General features: G+C 44.6%; 1 protein-coding gene across 2 annotated transcripts in view; it reads right to left on the bottom strand.

Moving 5' to 3' along the window:
- Positions 1-19,896, bottom strand: part of Ret (Ret oncogene) — a 100,392-nt gene extending 80,496 nt beyond the window's left edge. For both annotated transcript variants that reach the window (XM_071680245.1, XM_071680246.1), the window contains exon 1: positions 19,269-19,896. In XM_071680245.1, coding sequence (XP_071536346.1) covers positions 19,269-19,332 — 64 coding nt within the window. In that variant the 5' untranslated portion in view covers positions 19,333-19,896. The remainder of the gene's footprint in view (positions 1-19,268) is intronic.
- Positions 19,897-25,818: the final 5,922 nt, after the last annotated feature.

The raw sequence follows: 25,818 nt of genomic DNA, 5'->3' as shown, positions 1-25,818 counted from the left end.
AACGGTGTGAACAAGTGATTCAACAGTAAGTGAACAACAGTTTGAAACAAGGAAGATGAACACCACACCAGACTGAACAATAAGATGAACAACAAAACAATCTGAAGGGAAGGATGAGGAGCTGAACAGAAAATTGAACAAGTGAACAATAAACCAATGCAAGACTGACCAAACATACTGGAATGAATTTAACCAGAACAAAGAACGAGTCAATAAATTTCAAATCTTTGAAACAAAAGCATAACTATTACGTTACTCATTTTGAACAACGAATTGAGGGCAAAAAAAGAAGTTATGTCATTAATCTTGAATCATTTTGAAATGTCATGAAGGTATTTAGAGATGTGTTGGTGGAGGGGAAACTGTGCTGTTTGTGGCTGCAGTTGGCTCTGTGCTGGAGTGTAGCGCACACAGTTGCTGGGTGTGGTGGTCGTATGATACACAACGACCACATGTGAACATTCTCTCACTACACAGACACACACATACATGAGAGATGTTTATATGAACATAAATATAAGCAAAGCACAAGGTACAAAAAATCATATGTAACACATCCAGAACCACACAAATGTGCGAGAACACACACATACAAACATATAAATACACGAAAATATACAAACTAAAATACGAACACAAAAAAAAAACACGCTTAGACACACAAACACCTGTACACAGGTGTACACTTGTGTCCAAGTGTGTGTGTGTGTGTGTGTGTGTGTGTGTGTGTGTGTGTGTGCCATGGCAACCAGATAAACCCGCCACCTCGTCTCCATCTGCCTCCCCCCACCCCATACAACCCCCTCCCCCAGCAGTCGCTGAACACCAACAATCCCCAACACACACACCTACATACTCGTGTGTATATATATATATATATATATATATATATATATATATATATATATATATATATATAAATATATATATATATTGGAAAGGATCACAATTTTGCGCGTGATCAAGATATTCCTAGGTTTCATTTTCCCCCTGGACTCATAGGAATATATATATATATATATATATATATATATATATATATATATATATATATATATATATATATATATATATGTATATGGGAAGAGAGATGGCCCACGTACTTCTTGCGTGTCGTAATGGGCGACTAAGACGGGCAGGAGCAGGGAAGTAGTAAGGGGGACAGGATATCCTCCCCTCCTGCATTAGTACAGTTTCCCGAAAGGAAAGAACAGAGAAATAAACCAAGTTAACGAATTCCCTCTGGTGCTCCGGCGTTCGTCTGTGAAACCATCGAGTAATGAGGAAACGACACATCGGTATGAGAACGTATGTGTACATACACGTACATATACTTGTACACACGCACATATACATCATACACTAATAGGTGTACACGCAGAGACGCATGTACACACTCGTATGTGTTCTCACATGAACACTGTGTTCTTCGAGAACATAAACTGTCAAGAACTATAAGGGCTTTGGGGGTGTCGTGTGCTGGTGATATACCCAACCAGCGTCTGGTTGGGTATAGGTACGAGTACAGCAAGATATATAACGTAGTGGTATAGGGAAACTCTGATAAGAATATTGTGGAGGAGGTGGGAGAAAATCTACACCTTGGGCCATGACTTCATCATGAGTGAGTTGTTGTTGTTGTTGTTGTTGTTGGTTAAGGAGCAGGTCATGAGGCAGAGGAATTTGTGGGGGGGGGGGGAGACACAGTCGTGGAGGATGATATATATAATATGCGATGGACGGGAGGACGAGCTGATCGGATGTCTTAACGACGGAAGTCACTATTGCCAACATACACCACCCAGATGTGGGACGAGGAAGACCGAAAAGTTCTGGCATTGTGAAAGTTGAAGATATGGGGCAGCGGGGGAGAGAGAGAGAGAGAGAGAGAGAGAGAGAGAGAGAGAGAGAGAGAGAGAGAGAGAGAGAGAGAGAGAGAGAGAGAGAGAGAAACTAGTGCAGACCTCCCTCCCTCCCTGCACACCACCACAGTTAGGTAATGACACACACACACACACACACAAGGCGGGGGCACCAGTGGAAGGACAGCAGACTGAGCCAGACATGGGATGGCTGGGGGTCAGGCTCGGCTCAGGGCGTGGCCCGCCTTCAGGAAACACCTGCCTCGCGAAACCTGCGTTTATCCAACGTGACCTCCCCCGGTGCAGCGACCTCTGACCTTTCTAATGGGGGGGGGGGGAGTCCAAGGTTCTCATGGTTCAGTCACCTTTGACCTTTTCCCGGACTTCCTCGTCTCCTGCCGTAGGTTAACAACTCGGGAGTCCAAAGCGAACGACAGGGAGACGCGTCCTCATACCCCGGTGTCCCCCCCAGCAGGGATTATGTCTCTTTTTCCGGGTTTTCCCGGGCTCTTCCGCTGCCTCGACCCACCGGCCACGGATCTGAATTTCAACCTTTTCGGGGTGTCGGGTGACTCCTGGGATCAAGAACTTCATAATGACCGGTGACTCCTGGGATCAAGAACTTCATAATGACCGGTGACTCCTGGGATCAAGAACTTTCTACCTTTCCCGACGACAGTTTTCTGTTGACCTACCTGTGGATCGTGACGTCATCCCGGGAGTGTAAACGCAGATCATGTGGCCAGCCATTATAATCAACCATCACCACTTCCCATTATAATCAACCATCACCACTTCCCATTATAATCAACCATCACCACTTCCCATTATAATCAACCATCACCACTTCCCATTATAATCAACCATCACCACTTCCCATTATAATCAACCATTACCACTTCCCATTATATCTTTTTTCAAGATAAACATAGAGAACGGAAAACTGATCTCCTTAAACACGTCAACGTGTGCGACACAAGGTTAGGTGTGTTGTTAACGAGAGAGAGAGAGAGAGAGAGAGAGAGAGAGAGAGAGAGAGAGAGAGAGAGAGAGAGAGAGAGAGAGAGAGAGAGAAATTTACGATTAATATCTAATGAAGAATATGAGACGAAGCGCCTTAGATGGATGACGCGAATGGTGGGCGTGGTCTGGGCTGCCGCCATGGACACCGGCTCTCGGGTTGCCGTCTGGATGACCAGTGTACACACACAGGAACCATGACGGTCTTGTCCTAGATATCCTACCGTCCTACACACACTACGAGGACGCTGGTGTCCACACTGACCCACGGCGATCAAGCAGACGTTGTCATGTGTTAACCAGGCGGAGGGAAGGTCTGGCAACGCCACTCCCTGTCATGGTTAGTGTTGCTGACCATACCAGTCGGAACGGCCCAGCCTACAGTTGGAGCAGTATGGGTTCGAATCCAAGGCCCACACCCAACCCAGGTGTTCATCTTCCCCCCTTGGCGCTAGTCGACGAAATGAGTATCTCGCGTAAGCTCAGATGTATGTATGACTAAATATATACATAATTGGAAATACACGGTATACATACACAAGAGACGGAGCAACGCGAACATGTACATTTCTCACAGGAACAAACAAATATCAGTCATCCTAAATATGTCTACGTAGCTTCTGGAGGGTAAACCGAGTTCAAACCTACGATACAACAACCCAATTCAATTCGTTAATCAGAAAGTGAGTCATAGCGTCGGTGAGATATAATCCTTCCCTCGCAAGCGCCATACATGCGGTGAAGGCGCGTGTCACCTCAGAACACCTGACGAAGGTGATCCGAGATCCATCGAAGCTGACGGATCTAAGGCCCGCAGGTGGAACTCCCCCTGAAGGTAAAGCTCTCCCGGAGGAGAACTCCCTACACACAGAACTCCCCCTTTGTGAACACCTTTCCTAGCCTGGAGAACGCAGGGGTTTTCCCGGCCAATAGGATTACCAGGTCCTTCCTTTGTCGGGTCGACGACCGTGTGTATATATGGCCCGGCTGGAGACCTGGGGAAGGGGACAACATTCTCTCTCTCTCTCTCTCTCTCTCTCTCTCTCTCTCTCTCTCTCTCTCTCTCTCTCTCTCTGACACAAAGCGCCACCCGGAGCCGTTTGATCAACACAGTTCATAAGGCTGCTTTTTCCCAGCCTCCTCCTACACTCATACAGACAAACAATTAACACAAATTGGCAGCTCATTAACCACCCACGGTTGTTCTCTCTCTCTCTCTCTCTCTCTCTCTCTCTCTCTCTCTCTCTCTCTCTCTCTCTCTCTCTCTCTCTCTCTCTCTTCCCTAGTAAGTACATAACTATGGAGGACATGCCGTTAGTACTCATCCTAAGGATAACATGACCACAGATATGTTATCCCCTGAAGACCTCCACATTCTATCCTCAATATTCTCGTGGTCTATGTATATATATATATATATATATATATATATATATATATATATATATATATATATATATATATATATATATATATGGTCAAATATATTTTAACGGAATAATGATATCAATTTTGGATAATCTTCTCTGATTCCAGAGATCTTTTTATAATTGATAACTGAATATTGTTTTGTTTCTTACTTTATTACTTGTTTTCTCCACTTTCTCTTCTTTCTTTCTGTCTCCTTCCTCAGTTCTCTCTTCCTCATCAACTCACTCCTCGTATCAAACACTCGAAGCAGCGTAATTACTACCTAATGACCATAATAATTCACTTAATTACGATGATAAAAACCAATTACTCATTTTGGCCTTAAAACTTCCTGCCTTCTGTAAACCAGATTTCGTGTTCTAGCGTAAATTACATTAGAAAATAAATGTATGTAAATTAGATAAACATTATAAATCCTTAGTGATAAGAGGAATCAATCCTTATGTGTCATTATGGTACGGTCTTAATTACGGTCCTGGGCGCAGGGTGTAACAGTCTGATGGGACGGGGAAGGGTGCTATCCTTGCAAGAGCTGTCAACGACTCCCTCCCCTACCTCAACACGATGACAGGGTCGACACGAACCCAAGGAACACCAGCGGGGGAGCTCAAGATGGAGGAACAAGTCAACAACCAAACAACAAAAGATAAAAAAAAATGGGGGGTTGTTGGGGGAGGCATACTGGTGGTGGTCCATGACGGAAGTTCTTCCGTATTTGCCATTGGCTTGACAAATCAGCTTGACGAATCAACATCAGCTTGATGAATCAGCTTGACGAGTCAGCTTGATGAGTCAGCTTGATGAATCAGCTTGACGAGTCAGCTTGATGAATCAGCTTGACGAGTCAGCTTGATGAATCAGCTTGACGAGTCAGCTTGATGAATCAGCTTGATGAATCAGCTTGACGAATCAACATCAGCTTGATGAATCAGCTTGATGAATCAGCTTGACGAGTCAGCTTGATGAATCAGCTTGACGAGTCAGCTTGATGAATCAGCTTGACGAGTCAGCTTGACGAGTCAGCTTGATGAATCAGCTTGACGAATCAGCTTAACGAGTCAGCTTGACGAATCAGCTTGACGAATCAGCTTGAGATCAGCTTGACGAGTCAGCTTGACGAGTCAGCTTGATGAATCAGCTTGATGAGTCAGCTTGATGAATCAGCTTGACTAGTCAGCTTGCCAGTGTGGCTCCAGACGGGTGTGAGTCTACCCTACATACGTACCCACCACCACAACACACTAACCTAAACCACTAGGGAAACTTACCCTCATACAACCTGAATTTCTAACCTTCGACACAATATATAAACAAAAGTACTACAACATTTATTCTGAAAACTTTGATAAAAGTATATGAACAGCTTAGCGGCAAGAGAAATAGTTAAAATGCATGAACAAAACTCAATATGTAACTGAATTAAAAAATTCTACAGAATGCGGATTTTATATTTTTTTTCTATATTTCAGGAAGGATTGCAAGGATGAGAAGATAAAGCACAATAGATATGTAAAAAATCGACACAAAAAAAGTAACTGAAGGTGTAAATGATTTATGCAAAAGCCAGTGAATGTGTAAAAATATTTACAGAAACCCGGTTTGGTGTAAAAAAGAATTTTTACACAAAACCCAGTAAAAGTGTATATTGTTTGTCCAAAACCAAGTACTGGTGCAAAATATTCACACAACATCCAGCACAGATGTATGATGATCCCACAAAACCCAGGAAATAGCTTACAAGACGACGTAAAGGTGAGAGAGATTGACATGCCATCAAAGGATGGGTCAATATTTGACAAGAAACATCCAGTATTTCTTATGTAGGAAGATCACCACCACTAAATGAGCAAGACTGTGCAACATAACAACCAAATGAGAAATAACAATACTCCTCTATTTTCTTTATTCTCTCTCTCTCTCTCTCTCTCTCTCTCTCTCTCTCTATATATATATATATATATATATATATATATATATATATATATATATATCTTCGTCCATTTTCGCGCGCGCGCGCGCGTGTGTGTGTGTGGTGGTTCCTTTCATGTTTAATTACCTACAAAAAGCGCGTCTCTTATTATCTTATAAATCTAACCATAATTACCATGATCATGCGGCTACAGTAAATCATGCGCGTCCTCCATGACCTTTATAAGGTCACACTCACTCACCTGACCTTCATAAGGTCATCCACACACTCATCTGTCCTTTATAAGGTTACCTACCTGTCCTGTATACTGTCACAACCACATGAAGAATCCACTCCTCACACCACCAACACTTTACTCTCTCAACCACCATGTACCATGTGTACTAAACACACACACACACACACACACACACACACATAAACACACACACACACGCACATAAACACACACGCACACAAACACACACACACACACACACACACACACACACACATACACAAACAAACATAGACACACCCACACGCACACACACATACAAACACACAAACATACATACACATATACACACACATACACACACACATACATACACAAACATACACACACGAGACTCCGAACATAGGTATATAAGAAGAGTTGAAAAGGGGTAAAGAGGCTACACAATCCAATCAGCAACACTTATCTTTATCTCTTGTTTACACCCAAGTGATTGAACTGCAAGGAGGGGGGGGAGACACCCCTCTGCGGCACCCCCGCATACGTCATAGACTCGTGTGTCGACCTGTGGCTTACTGCACGAGTTCTCTCTCTCTCTCTCTCTCTCTCTCTGTCTCTCTCTCTCTCTCTCTGTCTCTCTCTCTCTCTCTCTCTCTCTGTCTCTCTCTCTCTCTCTCTGTCTCTCTCTCTCTCTCTCTCTGCCACCAAGAGGCCAGTGTAAACACACACGATCAGGACACAGGTCCACTCAAGTGGATCTCTTCTCTGTGTTGACACTCAAAATCTTCGTGTGTGTGTGTGTGTGTGTGTGTGTGTGTGTGTGTGTTTGTGTGTGTGTGTGTGTGTGTGTGGAGGAGGGGTAGGGGGGAGGAGGGAGGGGGACAGCGACAGTGTATCACACAGTATACACCAATAATAACAATAAATAAACATATGAACAAAATACTTTTTTTTCCATATTCATTTCAGATGTTTATGTTGTTTTCCCGTTTCTTCAGGGGACACTGCTGTTATGTACGGGGACACTGCTGTTATGTACGGGGGACACTGCTGTTATGTACGGGGGACACTGCTGTTATGTACGGGGACACTGCTGTTATGTACGGGGACACTGCTGTTATGTACGGGGACACTGCTGTTATGTACGGGGACACTGCTGTTATGTACGGGGGACACTGCTGTTATGTACGGGGGACACTGCTTCCAGGTGTGTCCTCAGCTGACTGTCTCAGCACATAGTGAACAAGAACAGCCACATCAAATACTACTTTCAATCGATATTCAGGGAATATCTATTTACAACTCTTGAAGGAATATCACTCTTCCACATCAAATGATTTCTGAACTTTTGTACACATGAAATTTCAGAGATGATGCTCATCGAATATTTGTGCAAAATATCTCTCAATATTTGCGTGAATATTGCTGTTACATATATCGAAAAAGTTGAAAACTCGTAATATGGATATCCTTGATATTTGGGAAAATTATTATTAATCATAAATTATGAAAATAATGATGAATCTATTTCATAAGAGGAAAATATTTACTTTAATTCAGATAAAATGGACAATAATTTTCTACCAGTATTTTTCAAGAGAATATTCAAGATACTTGGATATTTGCCAGAATATTCCCAAAATCATTAAGCATCTGTGTATCAATTATTCCTTTTAAACACCTGTTTAGGGAGAAGTACTATCAGAAGAGAACTATTGAGAATGTTAAGCAATCTCCGATTAACGTTGTGAGTAATTGAGATATCAATTACTCCCAATACTCCGATGAATATTCGTTATTAATATATTGGAATATTCGTCATCAACATGAGTATTTGCTATTCCAAATATTCCCAAAGAATATCACCGTCCCATGAATACTGAACCCAGAGTAACCTAACCATCTTCATGAAGGTAATATTCCACTTGGAGAGAGACGGATAGCGATCAACCCAGGTCCGAATTTCTCTCGACACCTGCTGAACCAATCAGCTGATAGATCAGCTGTTTGCCCTGACGTCACAGGGGCGACTCGTATCGACCCCCCCCCTCCCCTCCTCCCCGGTACTGCAGCTGTGGTATTGACAGCCTGGGGCACGTGGCATGGGGGGGGGGGGGGGGGCAAGCATACCAGGAGTCCTTTTAGGAACCCGGACGCCAAGGATTTGGTGGTTAAAAATAGCGCTGGAGGGTCGATGGTGGGGGTGGGTGAAGGTGGGTTGAGGGTGGGTGTGGGTGGGTTAGGGCGAGTGGAGTCGTTATTCATATCTAGGGTCTATCATCATTCCTGAAATTCTGGTTTTGCTTCCATCATTCATCTAGACCCACAAATACCCCATCGTACACAACACGGCCAAAGGTGTAGTGATACGTGTTCAAGATATAGACTATGGCGTCTGTTTGGCATAGTAAGACAATAATGTTCTGTGACATGAATCCAGTTTTCTGTTAGAATGTTCTCATATTCCTGTGAAGTGGAGCAACGAATGTAAAATATGGACCGAGTGATAACAGGCACGAAGGCCAATCACAGCTTGTATTTTACAAGCTCCACTAGAAACACACACACACACACACACACAGGAATTTCAATCTTCCATCGTATTTCTTTCCGTGCATTACTGCAATCACCATCAACACCCAGGTCCCCTTCATTCATAATACACGATCGTTTTTCTTTCTTTTCCTTCAGTCTTCCTTCATGGGAAGCAGTCTCTGCTTGACCTCACTCGGCCCAGATATATGAATACCAAGGTTCACAGTTTGTTTACAGTAATAGCCTTAGCTGCTGGCAGTGGAGGGTCCGCTGGACCTTAGCTGCTGGCGGTGGACGGTCCACTGGACCTTTGCTGTTGGCAGTGGACGGGCCACTGGACCTTAGCTGCTGGCAGTGGACGGTCCGCTGGACCTTAGCTGCTGGCAGTGGACGGTCCACTGGACCTTTGCTGTTGGCAGTGGACGGGCCACTGGACCTTAGCTGCTGGCAGTGGACGGTCCGCTGGACCTTAGCTGCTGGCGTTGGACAGTCCACTGGACCTTTGCTGTTGGCAGTGGACGGTTCGCTGGACCTTAGCTGCTGGCGGTGGACAGTCCACTGGACCTTTGCTGTTGGCAGTGGACGGTCCACTGGACCTTAGCTGCTGGCAGTGGACGGTTCGCTGGACCTTAGCTGCTGGCAGTGGACGGTCCATTGGACCTTAGCTGCTGGCAGTGGACGGTCCACTCTCATACTGTGTGGCAGGAGCTTACCACGAAGGAACCACGACCCATCCTTGTGGTGGCAGGTGTGACTACCCACCTGCTTCATGGAGGACGAGGAGGAGGAACTTAGCGAGACTTGTGTGGACCACTGCTGACGGCGGACATGATCAACGCCTCAGGCCTTGCAGGGGTAACACCGCTCCTCTCCGTCACAAAGGCATCCTGTAGGGCCAGGAGGCTCCCGCCCACCCTGAGGGATGGCTGGCCATCCGGGCGATTCCTCAAACCTCGCAGGGGCGGGGCGAACCCCAGACCCACACCACCTTCGCCAGCCGTCTGTACAGAGTGATGGAGGCGAGGGTTCCTCCTCCCCCCCGCCCTCATGACGAAGGTGGAGAGCCACTGTCGCCTCATCATCACCCTCACACATCTGTTTACACCGAGGATAGCGTGGGGACAGCGCGGGAGCCAACCCTTGCTTGTGTTCATCCGTTTAGAAAGCGCCTCCCAGCGAGCCAACACACGGGCCATCCAACAGCAACTCTGGATTACCTCACCCACAGACCAGCCGAGGTAAAGCCTTAGCGGCTTAACCTCCAACTACAGCAGCCTGGGTAACGGCACCCCGCAGGGAGGCGGCCTACGTCCATTGCTTTTCAAATGTTCTCAGTGAAAATGTGACGAGGTTACCCTTTTAAAGAAAACGTGAGGTCCTCACCCCCTGCAGCACAGACGACCTGCAGGTGGTAGCTGGCAGCCCCTGTCAGGATTGTACCTGGCGTATGTTTACACACACACACACACACACACACACACACACACACACACACATATAGTTTGCTTTGGAGGCATGCGTGATCTTTGATGTATCTTTAAAACCAAAAGCAAGTGTTCACGATTCATCGATCGCTGGTATTACCTTGACGCTGACGGCATTACTGACTCTTGGCATAAGCCTAAAACTTATTCAACCGACTAACTTTAAAAAAAAGGGACTAAAAACCGTTAATTTTTTAGGTATAAAATATAGATCTTGGATACCAAAAATGTACCTGGATACAGTGCACTGTAAAAGATCCGATATTGATGTTATATAGATCAGGGTCGTGTAAATAACCACTCTAGGTTATTTCCAATACTTTTCATTCAGTACTTCACTTCATTCATAACTTGACACACTTCATTCATGAATTCCACATACGTCATTCATCACTCACATACTTCATTCGCCATTACCAAACCTTTAACTCATGTCTTTTCACACTTCATTCGCCATTGTCACACACTCATCACAAGTGCCACACACTTCATTTGTTTTATCCATACACTTCATTCATCACTTACTTCATTCACTACATCCACACACTTCAGCTCTCTAAAATGACTGCAATCATCTTTGTCACACAGTAACGTGTAACGCCTCATCAACATCTACATTATTCATTCATCGACAGAAAGTAGGGAATTCATTTACTTTCACAAGGTTTATTCTTTAATATTCACTTCCCTCAACTCTACCAAACACTTCCTTCACTTCTGTACTTCTCAATTACCTTCCCATACACTTCACTCAATTTTTGTCACTCATGATAATCACCGTTTCAATAACCTTCACAACCTAGACACTTCATTCATTTGATTTCATAACCCATTTTATGTACAATATTTGCTTCCTTACTGACTTCACTTCATTCATCCGTGAAATCGCTCACTTTGTGTACAAACTTCCTTCATCTTAATATAGTCGACTGGTCGCCGCTCTTCATTCATTTCTACACACTTCTTTCATCCGCATAATTCCTTCCTGTCTTTCATAAACCTCCTTCATCTACCTCCATATCACGACACTCCACTCAGCTACACCAATCCCCTTCATTCATCCTTCATTCACCGTCTCCGCTTCATTCAGTTCCCTCACTCCATGAGAACAAAATGCCATAATAAGGTGACCACCAGTTGGCAACAGTTACCGGGGCAACGACCCAAACGAGCTAAGCCACAGGCCGGCCGCCGCGCTACTAAGGTCGTAAATCCGACCCTCTCCCCTTGCTTACCTAACCTTTATGCACCGCAGAGTTCTCTCTCTCTCCTGGACAGAGAATGATCATTTTCCAAAGCTTACCCCCGCCCCCCCCCCCCACGAATCTCTCTCTCTCTCTCTCTCTCTCTCTCTCTCTCTCTCTCTCTCTCTCTCTCTCTCTCTCTCTCTCTCTCTCTCTCTCTCTACGACACATTACCCATTACTCCACATATTTGTGACTATTACCCCCGCCCACTGACTGACCTCCAATCAATTAAACCTATTCTCTCATCTTCCACTTAACTACATTAAATAAAAAGGTCGGTTATCCCTTCTGAGACGCCCACGCACTTTAATGCCTCCCCCCCCCCCCTACCACCAACACTAACACCCCACCTTTGAATCGCCCACACACTTCAACATACCCTTTCCTCCCCGCCTCTCCCTCTCCCCCCACTATTCTCCCCACCCGGGACTCACTTCCTTGACGACCATCACCCACGCTCCCTCCGCGCTATTCCCCAAACGCTCCCGCCTGGCTCTGACGTACGTACATATGTGGAGGGATTTTTTTTTTCTCTCGTATCAAATATGGCTACATCGACTCTCTCTCTCTCTCTCTCTCTCTCTCTCTCTCTCTCTCTCTCTCTCTCTCTCTCTCTCACTCTCTCTCTCTCTCTCTCCGGCCCAGGCAACACTCGGGGACACCATGAGACGCAGTTTCCGTGGGTGTTTCTAAGGATGCGTGGCGGATCCAATCAAAGCTCCGGGGGAGGTCGGCCATATATATATATATATATATATATATATATATATATATATATATATATATATATATATATATACACATATATATATACTGATGGTCCAGCCTTACTGTTGTTGCATCTTACTGTGAGATAGAGAGAGAGAGATAGATAGATAGATAGATAGAGAGAGAGAGAGAGAGAGAGAGAGAGAGAGAGAGAGAGAGAGAGAGAGAGAGAGAGAGAGAGGATCATCAATCATGCTATGGTCTGACGTAACCAACCCTAACTTCATTATATTCCCTGAGAGGTCGCGAGATGAAAAGACCACTCCCCCCCCCTCCCCCTACCTCCCGGCGCCTCACTTCAAAGAACACTCTCCCCTTCATCACCAGTTCTCTCCCCATTTTCCTTCCCCCTCCCCTATATTTTCTCCCTCCATTACTCCCATTCTTTCTTTCTCAGAGATCTTTCTCTTCTGTCCTCACACCACACAACTTTATGCCTACTATGTTGTCTTTATATATATATATATATATATATATATATATATATATATATATATATATATATATATATATATATATATCCTTAAACACCCCCTCGATCCCCTCCCCCCCTCAATGTTACTACAATTACTGGGAGTTGTTTACCGCGAGGCACAGGTGAAAACAGATCCCTTCTAAGTGTTCTCCAGAGAACACTGTTTTTCTCTTCAGTGTACCAGTCACGAAAGAACAATATTCCGTTTTCTGTGTACTGCCACGCACTTCTTTTGTAACATGATTCTGTCACCTTATTAAAATAAACAAGTATATCCTTGTTAACTATAAACAATCTTTTTTTTCCTTTGCAAAATGTGCAAGCGTACTGTGTGTTACTAATCTCATGTTATTGTATCCCTTAATCCTTTCACAAGGTAGTTAACGGGTGAAATCTAATATCCTTGACTTTAAGACAAGATGAATAGATTAAACTGAATCATTAATCATCAAATCCGTTTTATTTGAGGTATCCGGAAACCACCAATTGGCCAAATCTCAGGTTGGAAATAAGGCACGACACTCAACATATACCTCAAACTTCTCAGTTTTGAAATGCGTTCCCCATTTCAAAATTGGCAAGATATTATCAATTTCCCAAAATATATTACATCAAATTTCCTTAAGGATAATAGTTAGCTATTTACAAAATAACACAGAAATACAAGGGGGGAACTGCCTTCATTTCAGTATTCTGTATAAACATCAAAGTGATTATAAGACATAAAAATGAAAAAGACTGGAAAGCCTCCTGAAAATTTTGAGACATCAAAAATGTTATGTACACTTGAAAGCTGTTGCCCAGTCGGGGAAAAACAGTGCGCATCAACAAGTGATCCCACGGTCGTTAATCATGCCGACATTCAACGTTAATCTGGTCTGAAAAAACACGTTACCTTTAAAGTCCTTCTTGCGTATGGGTATTTCTAAATGATGTATATCAGTGTCTCCCCTACACACATAACAGAAGACAGGTTATAACAAGGGAAAGAAATGTACAAGACAATCAAAAAGACACGCACACGTACACCAAAGGCAAACACACGTAGACAAACTAATGTCTATATAAACAAAGACAGTGATGAGAGATCCATTTAACAACTGATATATAAGAAACATTATTGAATATCACAATCGACAAACTATTACATATCAATCACACTAACAGATAAAATGCTACATATCAACCAAAATATCAAATAAGACATAAAAAAAAAACTCCCATATTATGGCATACTAAACCTAAAATATTAGCTTCAATACGAGATGAAAAATCAGTGAACAAAATATCGGCAAAACTTATCAAAATATCGCCGTTGGCACCTCCAGGGTGGGCCGTTTTGATAACTGTTCCTTTCCCTCCGCCTCGAAGCTTTGGTATTCTCCAACCTCTCCTGCTTTTCCTAATAGCTATGACCTGACACATTCTAAAATACAGGTTTTTCACTTCCTCCAAAATTCGTAAATAAGTTTCCTCGACTCCTTTTCTTCCCCTTCATAAACCTCTAAATATACTTTACTTGAGGCCAGTCCTTGATGTGGACTCTCGTCCGTGACTGGGGGACTCCAACGTAAAAATAAATGTATTGTGTGATAATGTAATGATTATGAATTACAACCTTCAGACGATGCCATCCATGCAAATGTAGGAATATGAAAATAAACACAAGTAACAAGAAGTCTAAACACTCATGGTCAAATGAACCATAAAATATTGGTTCATTACAACACAACCATTACAAAGTTGAGACAAAATCATGTCAGCAAGAAGAAGGTGTGAAAATATGCAATAAAAGGAAAAATAAAGTTACAAAACATGAAAACAAAACAAAAATAAGTCCGAATCTGATGCGTAAAAATGTTCATGGAAAACGGGATTCAAGAGCAAAGGATATACTACGCAGCAACAAACTGGTGATGGAAGATAAAGGCTAATTATAGATTTATAATTTGATAAGAGAGCGGGTTATCTGTTCAATATGTTAATAAGCCAGGCGTCGGCTGCTTAATGAACTGTTCCATCTCGTCGTTGATTGGCTAAGGGTCCTGTTCCCTCGCGCTGTTAATTGGTTGTTGTCGTTTTCTGGTTAGGATGGCTACGTAACTTTTCTTGCCACTGATTGGCTGATCGTTTTTAACTTTTGTTTTTATTGTGGTTGATTGTTCAACAGCGTATTTTCTCTTCACTTATGATGCTTCCATTATGGATAGACCTGTCTCGCTGCTGATTGGCTTACGGCTTATTCGCTCCAGACGTTTGATTGGCTGGTGGCGTACTCTCCTACCACTCAACCACCCAGGGCGTTTTCGCTCTCTGTGTTGATTGGCCGACGGCCTTCCCTATCGTAACGCTGATTGGCTGTTGTATTTGCTCTGGGTGACCAGGTTCCTGCACTTCGGTACAAAGTTGTACATAAACAAAATATGATGTATATTGCAGATTTAGAGAATTAAAAAGGCATAATATAATCACGTGAATAGAGAAGTTCCACGGAGTAGTTTGAATGTATATGATGTATATGGAAGTCCTCTGAATGCTGTTGATAGTTTGTATAATGGAGGTCGTGCATGTGTGTGGTACATGTGGTAGAGCGTCGAGGGATGGGGTGCTTGTGGTGTGGTGATGACTGATGAGGAACAGGTGTCTCAGTTGGTGTATGCAGATGACGCTGTGCGTTTTGCTAAATCAAACTACAGAAAACGGCAGGTCGCTCATGATGATGGTATGTAAGGGGAGGATGTTTATAGATGTATGCGACTCAAGATAAGGACGGCAATTTATGAAAAAGGATAGGAGATGACAGTGTGAAGCTAGTCTGCATGGTGTAGACCTTAGTAAAAGTTCAGGACGAGGTTAGATGTATCAAGGAACAAGGTTCACATGGGACGGTACAGCACAAGTTGAGAATAGCCGTGTACACTGGAAGAACAAGTACACAGCCACTGAAGTGGTTCTTACCTAACCTGTTAATGTATGTGGACCACATTTGAGACACCCGCTGTGTGAGTGGACCACCTTCACCACATATCCCAAAATCACATCAGCTCAGAACATCATAATCAAGGAATAACCACCACAGCTAACCCAAGCCCTTGACACAGACAATACTGATGGTAATGATTCATTTATCATTCGGTGGACCACTCACACGAGGTCCACGGAACACAGGATCGGTGGACCACTCACACGAGGTCCACGGAACACAGGATCGGTGGACCACTCAGACGAGGTCCATGGAACACAGGATAAGAACCAGCGCTCTCGGCCTCACACCAGAACGATGCAATGACGACCTTTCCCCGGTAATGAACCGCTAGATAACGACCGTACAGTACCGGTCTCCTCTAACCATCCCGGTACCCAGGCAGGTGGTACCGGCCTGGAGAGAGAGAGAGAGAGAGAGAGAGAGAGAGAGAGAGAGAGAGAGAGAGAGAGAGAGAGAGAGAGAGAGAGAGAGAGAGGTCAGCTATGGCCAGGAGTAGCCCAGTGTCCTTCAATTGACCCAAACTGGTCCTTGTGACCTTAAAGGTCAGTCTCGACCGGCAATGCTACCCTGCCCTCCTCTACCCAGCACGGGTCAAACCTTAACCCGGCTCACCTTGACCTCTGACCTCCCCCCCCCCCGTCATTCAGTAAGACGTCATTCAGGGTCCAGCCGGGTCAGGGAGACAATCCTGGTCATGCTATGTGTCTGCTCGCGTGAGAGCTAGGCAGTTAACGATCGCTGACCCCGAACTGTGGAATAACAGCTGAGCTATACATATACACATATATATATATATATATAAATGTGTGATTGTGTACACTGCAGCATCGCGTGTCCACAGATGGTCAATAACCCCCTCCCTCACCCCACAGACAGACACGGCCCCGGTGTATCCTTGAATGAATCCTGCCCAGAAAACGTGTTGTCTTGAGACCAATTATTACTTTCCCACACTTCCGGGTGTTTACGTAGACGCTGGGTGATCACCGGCCACCTGCAGCGGTCGAGGCGATGATTAATCATTACTCGTGGTTATAATCAGTCGATCGTTATCAACCTGAGTCGATTAATAATCCCAATCCATCTCTCTCATCCATACACGCGCCGATAATCGCCCATCAATACTCTCTTGATGTGACAAGACTTGGCCTGTGGCACGCGTCTGGCGGCTGCTGCTTCCTATGGTGTGTGTGTGGAGATCCAGCACTCGAGGATTGACCGTGACGATGCCTCCTTCCCTGGACCAGCAGAGCTTTGGAATCCTCTTTTTGTTCTCCCTCTTCCTGCAGCCTTTCTGTCCACGAGTCAGAACAACAGAGGAATTAATTGCATCCTTCTGTCACTTACTGTGTTCTCATACCACCTGAGTTGGCCAGGACGAGGCCAGCCCTGACCCGCCTCACCTCCTTCATTATAATAATCTATCTTTAACCTTATAAGGTGTCTGTTATCAATCATTATCATCCCCCCCCCCACCTCTGACGATGTGTACAATTGATTAATAACCACAACTCTGTATCGATAGTTGATTAATAACCGCAAAACGCTGTCAATGATCCACCACTATCCTACAGTGTGTCGATATAACCGATTATCAGCTTCGGCAATGTGTCATTAATCGATCATTAACTCTGAGAGGTGTCTATAATCGGTTAATGATCGCACAAGGTGTCAATAATGGATCATTAACCCCAAGATATCATCAATCGATGACCAACCTCAACACGGTGACCATTAACCCCTTGAATGCCTCAATAATTGATCATTATCCCAGGAGGAAAGTCGATAATCGCCATTACTCGCAGAAGGGCGTCGGAAATCGATTAATACGCCACCTCGTCAGGTGTCGATAATTGCCATTAACCAGATGTAAACACGACAGACGATCAATTTACCCTGAACATGTTGATAGCCGATCACTGCCCCTGGCTGGCCCTCGGGGTTATCAAACAACCCTGACTTTTCAGGTGTTGTTTCCATCTCAGATGTCAGGTACGAGGGGAGGAGGGGCCAGCCCAGAGGTCAGCTGGTGTGACCTCGACCTTGTCTAACCTTGAGGTTACTCTTAACTGTTCTCTCCAGTTGAAAAAAAATGTATCCAAATCATACTTCCGAGACGTTTACCAAAAATCTAAATGATTAAATGTGTATTTCCATACCATATATACATCATCATGTTAAATGTAACTCACTTCACACACAAACCCATATATATATATATATATATATATGTATATATATATATATATATATATATATATATATATATATATATATATAAACTAAAAATTGGTTACATACTATCTTACGGAAGCAGCATAATCCCCACTACCTGTGGCATACAATCGTCCTCCTTCCCACTACCTGTGGCATTCAAGATCCTACTTCCCCACTACCTGTGGCATTCAACATTCTACTTCCCCACTCCCGGTGCTTGACGGTGCTGGCCTTTTTAACAACCATGGAAATCTTCAATCTCCCAGCTACCTGTGCTCGTCACCACACAATTCCATCCCCCACCCACTACCTGTGGGACTCTCGTCTCCTTCCCCCATCTCATAAACCAACAGTTTCTCACGTCGTTTAATATCTGTGTATTCCAGTTGCTATAGAACCAGTTATTCAATAAAAAATGTTTATCTCATGTTCAATATCTCGTGAACTGTGTGGTGTAAACACAGTAGCCGCTGTCTCCCCCCCACAAGCCTTGCATCCAAAAATATAATCCTCTTAAATATGTATCAACCAAAGGCATTTCTACATGCTATTCTAACTTTGATCTGACCAGAACTTTGCGTACGACGGTACGGTCTTTAAGCACGACCCCAGGGCGGGATGGCCTGATCCTTAATGGGCCAATGACACCCAAGGGTCGTACCGTCATACCCAGGGGGTCGTACTCTTAAGGGTCAAGACAAGGTCATGTTTGGACAACTCGGCACCGTACCATCAGTTCTGACCGGGGTCTGGTCTCCTCGTGCCTCCAGTTCTGGTGACCTGCAGTCCACAACCTACAGGTCATGCCCTGCTCACTTACCACAGCAACACCTCGTCCTCATCCTGCCTGTGCCTCGAGTGTGAGGTGTTACGTAATGCCCACACGTCCTTAATGTCCTACGTGTGGTGTGTGTCCGTCAGTCTGCCTGCATCATCCCACCCTCGAGCAAAACGTCCGTCGGGAAGTCAGCACACAAGGAACCTACTGTCCCCGTCTCGTGTGTTGTAGAGGAGGCGTCATCGCTACGTGTAACATGCTGTTATACGTGACGTCATCGCTACGTGTAACATGCTGTGTTATACGTGTGTGGCTTACCTGTGTTAGATGCCATTCCCGTCACCGTGAGAATAACCACTAGTCTGAGCGGAGGGGCCAACATGGTTCTCTTCACCAGGTCCTTCTGCCTCTTTCACGGGGAATCCTATTATTTGATGCGGGTCACTTGGCCCTCTGCATCTTGTGAGGCTTTTGATTATCGGGTCTCTTTTGAAGTCGTCTCGCTCAGAGCAGTGTGTGTGTGTGTCCACGAGAGTCAGACGCGAGACATCTCCACGGGTTTTATTGTACTGCCTTCAAAGTGTTCTCTGGGCATTTGCTCGTGGTGATGGCTTCCCCATGGCTGTGGCACAATCAGGAGAGAGAGAGTCTGACTCCCAGCTCGTCCCTATCGTATATCTGCCCACTCCTGTGGCGCCCCCGCCAGGTGTTCTACACTTGACACAGGTGTCCGGGGCCGCCCCCTGCCTCCTGGTGTATTTCGCGTCTGTCGCCGCCTGGCTTCGAGCACGACCTCCAGACGAGGGCGACGGAGAGGAGGAGGGAGGAGGTGGAGAGTGGCGGAGGGCGAGAGTGGGTGTCGCGCGGGGATGATGGACCTGGACACAGCGCGCGGAGCGGACTACACAACACTGCTGGCGTGCATGTGTCGCGGATATTGATCAAGCGAGGCAGTGCGCACGCGCGCACCGATACATACACTCAGGTGATGCATCAGACGTTCCAACAAAATCTCTGGCAGACCGACCGACCTACCGACGCTCGCCGTCTTACACACCTCATCACGACGAGCGTCCGACGCACGACCCAAGACGGCAGGTCCGTCCGTGCGTCCGTCCCTGCTTGCTGTGGGGTCGGGGTGGGGGGGTCATGCGTCGGACGGGGTCTGGTGGAGGGGACCCCGCGGCCGTGTGTGTCCCACACCTGTGGTGTGGGACACACACACACCAGCCCAGGCTGACCAACTCCCTCTACATGTTACAACATCCTCGCCTCCCCCTCACCCCCAGCTACAACTGTTGTAGCCTAGCGAGGCACGTCCTGTAGGAGGAACCGCCTCTCTCTCTCTCTCTCTCTCTCTCTCTCTCTCTCTCTCTCTCTCTCTCTCTCTCTCTCTCTCTCTCTCTCTCTCCTACATACACACATCCCGTCCCACGCATCGGGAAGAAATTACTACACCACCTCAGCCACCGTCACCTCCCGCCCTCAAGAGATCCCTCGTCCCCATGGTTGCAGGTCTGCACCACATCCACAGGGAGCCCATCCTACAAACTGGTACAGACCACGACAATACCAACACTATCCAGTCCTACCCCATCCACCCTCACATTTTCTATTGTCGTATGTAGGCCTAGTGTATATGACTGAAGCCTTCGCCAACACTCTGGACAACAAATCCTTAATTGAAACAATAATCATCATCAATAATTCATTATTACACACACACACACACACACACACGTCAGCATACAAAAACGTACACAGGAAACACAAACATAAAACACATGTACATCAATAAATAAACATCTCGCGGGGGTTGGGTGGTGGTGGTGGGAGGGAAGGAGGGGGGGGGGGTGTTCCCTGGCTGCCCCATCTGTTGTGTTTGGGACCCCGGCAACAGGCGGACCCCCCGAGAGACACCTGGTAGTGAGATGTACGTACACACACACACACACACACACACACACACACATATACACACGGGGGTTCAGGATGTGAAACAAACTGGGGGATCGGATGATCGAGACTCTCTGTGGAGGTAACATCTCTGGCTGAGAAACACTACGCGTGAGGAGAGACATCATGTGGTGAGAGAGAGACCTGGCCTGAGAGGTAATGAGAAACACAGATCACGTCCTGGCCCACAGCATGAGACGCTAGGGCCGTACACAGACGAGACACAGGCACTATCCTCCACTAACAAGGAATGAGGAACACCTCAAATTAAGAAAACCATCGCCACTCCAGTCTGAACCAGAATATCCAGCCTTTCCCTTGACACGTAGTACAAAGTGTAGTGTGGCAAATACGTCATGACCCACAGCTCGAGGTGAACACACCGACCCTCCTTGATGGAGTCGGCCAGAATGACCCAAGTCACAACACACACACACACAACCGTAGGGCGTCGCGTTCCGCCTCCAGGGCGAACATGGTGACATCTCACACAAGGTTACCATGACACACTTGGGCTGAACAAGTCATGACAACGACCATCATCATCACCTTGGCCCCGCCTGGCACCCCAACACCCTTATATCCATCCATCTATACCCACCCCTTATATCCACCTATACCCACCCCTTATATCCACCTATACCCATCCTTATATCCACCTATACCCATCCTTATACACTTACGCCCACCCTCATTTCCACCTACACCCCTCCCAACAGCAATCTAGTGGTTTGAGGTGACGTAAACAAATCGAGGTGACAACAATGAGGGAATCTCACAAACAATGCCCCTCTCTAGCACACGTAACGCCACGTCACTACCTGAGAACACCTGGTGAGAACAAAACATAAACACACACACATGGGCCCCCGTGGTGTACAGGTGAGCGCTACTGAGCATGAGTTGGCACTAGACCGCCCCGGGGGCAGGTCTACACGAGTTCGAAGGCTGAGCGAGGCTGTCGACCCACAACCAACGCAGGTGTTAGTCCTGGTCGATGAACAGGTGTGCGCGTGTGGAGAGAGAGAGAGAGAGAGAGAGAGAGAGAGAGAGAGAGAGAGAGAGAGAGAGAGAGAAGACATGGTATATATAAACAAGAATAAGAGACGAAGCAACACGAGTGTACAACTCTACCCGTAATACTAAAATGGTAATAACATACCATATATATATATATATATATATATATATATATATATATATATATATATATATATATATATATATATATATATCCTGACCTTATCCCACAGACACATACACATCATCAGTACCCTGGGGGAGCCCCGTATGAAGAGGAACTCTGAGCCACAACTACCATATCTCGTCCTAATCCAGTTTCAAGTCCAGCTCACTAGCACCTGAAGTTAACGGTTTACTCTGCCCTAAGGCGCCAAAATTCGAATGGTTGTCTAGCTGCTATAAACAGACAGGTAATTTCGGCAAGAGACATCATGATAGCATATAAAGAAATGCCTAAATATATCTCTAAATTTATAAAGTTTTCAAATACATTTGTCTCGCTACAATGCATTAATTCTAGCAGTCCTTAAAACACGAAATTGTATTTAAAGCTATTCATCTTTAGAATTATACACCAAAAACATGGGTAATCAATAAAAATGAAAAATAAACTTCAAACATTGTATATAATGAAATAGGTTACCGCTTAAAATCCCATTTTCTATTTCCTCTATTACAGAGAATTGATATAAGTAAAAGGGCAGACTATAGTATTTAGACGGTGACCAAAAACAAACTTGCGACTTTCTTTACACATTCCGGTCACAATAGACTATTGATCCACCAATCGGTGAAGAGAACATGACCAGATATAATCTTGGCGATAGACCGCTAAATATCGTCCACGATTTATCAAAATAAAGTTTTACTTTACAAACGTTGAATTCAAAATACCTACAAAAATCAAGTATGTCGATGTATATAAATAATCCATCTTACATGTTAGTACATATAAACATATATATTATATATCAATATTTATCACTTAAATATTTATATACATATGTTAAAAAATCCAAATTGAGTAAAACATTATATAATTTTATCAAACATGTAATTTTCTCATACATGTTGCACAGTATATTTCAAGGAGACGACTAACAACCAAATCAGGGGCCTATAATTCATAAAGTTATTTTTTACATCCCAACACTGGGAAGACAGTTACCATATTTTGCATCAGCAACCTCCTCCCCTTCACTTGTTATGTAAGGCAACAGTATAATGACGAATACCTCAAATGACACTGAATTGAGTACATCATTTTTTTTTTCAAATCGACACAAGTTTTTATGTTGAATTTATTTCTTAACTTTTGCAAAATAAATCGAAACTAACGGGTGTCATCCTATAATTTGTCTAACATTACCTGTAAATGTTATCCGTAACCTCAATTCTATTGCTGTCGTGATACCAAAATGGAAACTGCTATTCTATCGTTTCTCTGAAGGCAACAAAATCAACTCATTCTTACCATTACAACCTTTTCTCTTTCAACTATTCACTATGTGATTTTACCTCCACACTCAAGGTCTCTGTCACCGATATGATATTCGTTCCTCACAACCAGCAACGTTGGGTCAGCTGCCTACATTGATAGTCTGCACTGCGGTGTCATGTCATGTCGTTAACATATTACCAGAAACAGAAGAGGCCCGAGTATGGCACCATCTGGAACACCACATTATACCATCAGGCATTGTTTGTTACCTGTTACATGTATCCTCCAGCCAGGCATAACTTAAACCAAAAAAACAGATTTCTAAACCTTACCTCCTTCATTGACGCCAAATCACCCGAGTTGATGAAAAATTGATCTAGAAGTTATGCTGTGCTTCACCAGTGTTGTTACCGTCCATGACATAGACCAGTGTTGCTCAATGACACAGAACCCCTCTTTTTCCTGTACTGTGTCACAGATCGAAGCCGAACAGTGCTGGGTTTGTTGATCTGAAATTTCGTAACCTTGAGATTGCAAAATGTTAACGTATGATAATTCAGTCCAATAACAATAACACCTGAGTGATACACTTTGTCATGATCAGATACAATGATAAAGTCCAGAATGGATTCAGATGTAGAACATACTCGTCTTGGTTCCTCTATAAACTGTTCAAGACGGTACAGTCGATTGAACTTACACAATGCATACACAAGAACATTTTCAGTGAACATCACATCTGTATTAAAGTTCCCGTTAATATCATATTCATATTGTGATAAACCAGAGCCCTGGGCACATGACTATTGTAACTGTTCGTAAAGTCATTCTGCTTTGATGAAGGATGGCAGACTCCAGCCATATCGCTTCGATGGAAGACGTCCTGTCATCTCGGCTTCATGAGACACCAAATGAGCCAAATAAGCCCTGTTTACTGCCGCCATGCGTCTCGACTGTGACGGGTTTCATCTCGTCAGGCTTGTGTGGCGGGGTAAGAACGGTGAGGTGGAGAAAATGGCGCCAGCCTGAGCTGGTGAGGTCGGGGAATCATACGTTCCTGTGGCATGGCGCTCATACTGGAGAGGAGCGACGGAGTGCGTCTCCACCGGTGCTGTGGATATCATAAGCCGTTGGCCAATCCAGGTCATCGTCCTGCAGTCCATTAGCATCACAAACAACGACACGTTTCAGGTCACATGTGTTACAACAGCAGGTGGATGCCCTCAATATAAAGGCATCATCATACACACATGTAATGTCATAACATATTCTCTGTGTATATCAGTCACACATATCACACTCGACTTAATCCCTTTTGTCACAGATCGAGCAGGGATATTCAGGGTATCCCCGATCCCAGGCCCAGGGCATGAATCACTATCCCCACCAGCAATGAACGGCCTGTAGGCGATAGACGGCTCACTGATGCTCGCCAGATGGTTTGACCTTTGACCCTTGGGTTTGTTGTGGTTGCCAAGGTCGCGACCTTCACCATCCCTGTTCAACAACAGGCGATGCTCGCCCGGTGTGCGACCGTCCATGGTCGACACATACTGTGTGGGGCGGGAGATTGTATTGAAAAATCCCCACTTGTCCAGCAATTTCCCCCTGACCCGCGATGGCCACTTACGGATATTGTAATTCCTGTTGTCGTTGTTGTTCACTGAGATAGGTGAAAACTGACTTTAAAAGGCATAGATGAAAGCCAAGGCACTCATGGCGAGACAGGCGCACTAACATAGCTCAGGACACTGCAAAACCCTGAGTTCCAAGGCCGACATTATGTGGGCCAGAGCAGTTATCACGTACAGTTAACTGGCATCTGCCTGTATCACTAGTACACTTTCCTTCTCTTATTATCTATTTCTTTTTCTATTGCAGCATCACGATCAAAATTACATTTTTCATTACTATTCTTAAGATCAAACTACAAGAAAATAAAAACTAAGTTAGCATGTAACCAAAAGTAACTGTAAAGTCAAGTAAGAGTATATTTACATGAAAAAATCATGTTATGAAATATATGAATATATATTGGATTTTGATAAATTTTAAGTAAGAAAATTCTATCCCTAGAGCGAATGAGAGATATTCTTTAGGATCCAATTTTGGTTGCCTTGTATGGGCACGAAAAGTATCGAAATAACAAGAACTATATGAACAGCTGTCAATTGGAGTACACAATACGGCTAGCGGGTAAAGCGTTTGAAGATACATTTCTGAGCCCGAATGATTGACAGACGTTTACATGAAAGATTATATTCCACAGTAACTACAGGAAGTAACTCAGTCACGGTTCAGTGCTTCTTAGAAAAAAAAAAAAAAGTATCAGGCTAGAGGAAAAGTGTCTTGTATTCCGGGAGTCGAACGTGGGATCTTTCGTGAGGCGAGGGGGAGAAATGTCATGTATTAACGTTATGTTGTACTAATAACGCTATGAAATGCCAG

This window comes from Panulirus ornatus, chromosome 31 (assembly GCF_036320965.1).
Source record: "Panulirus ornatus isolate Po-2019 chromosome 31, ASM3632096v1, whole genome shotgun sequence".
NCBI classification, from domain to species: Eukaryota; Metazoa; Arthropoda; class Malacostraca; order Decapoda; family Palinuridae; genus Panulirus; species Panulirus ornatus.
Note: the sequence above shows the minus strand (reverse complement) of the source record. Positions and strands in the feature narration are given on the sequence as shown.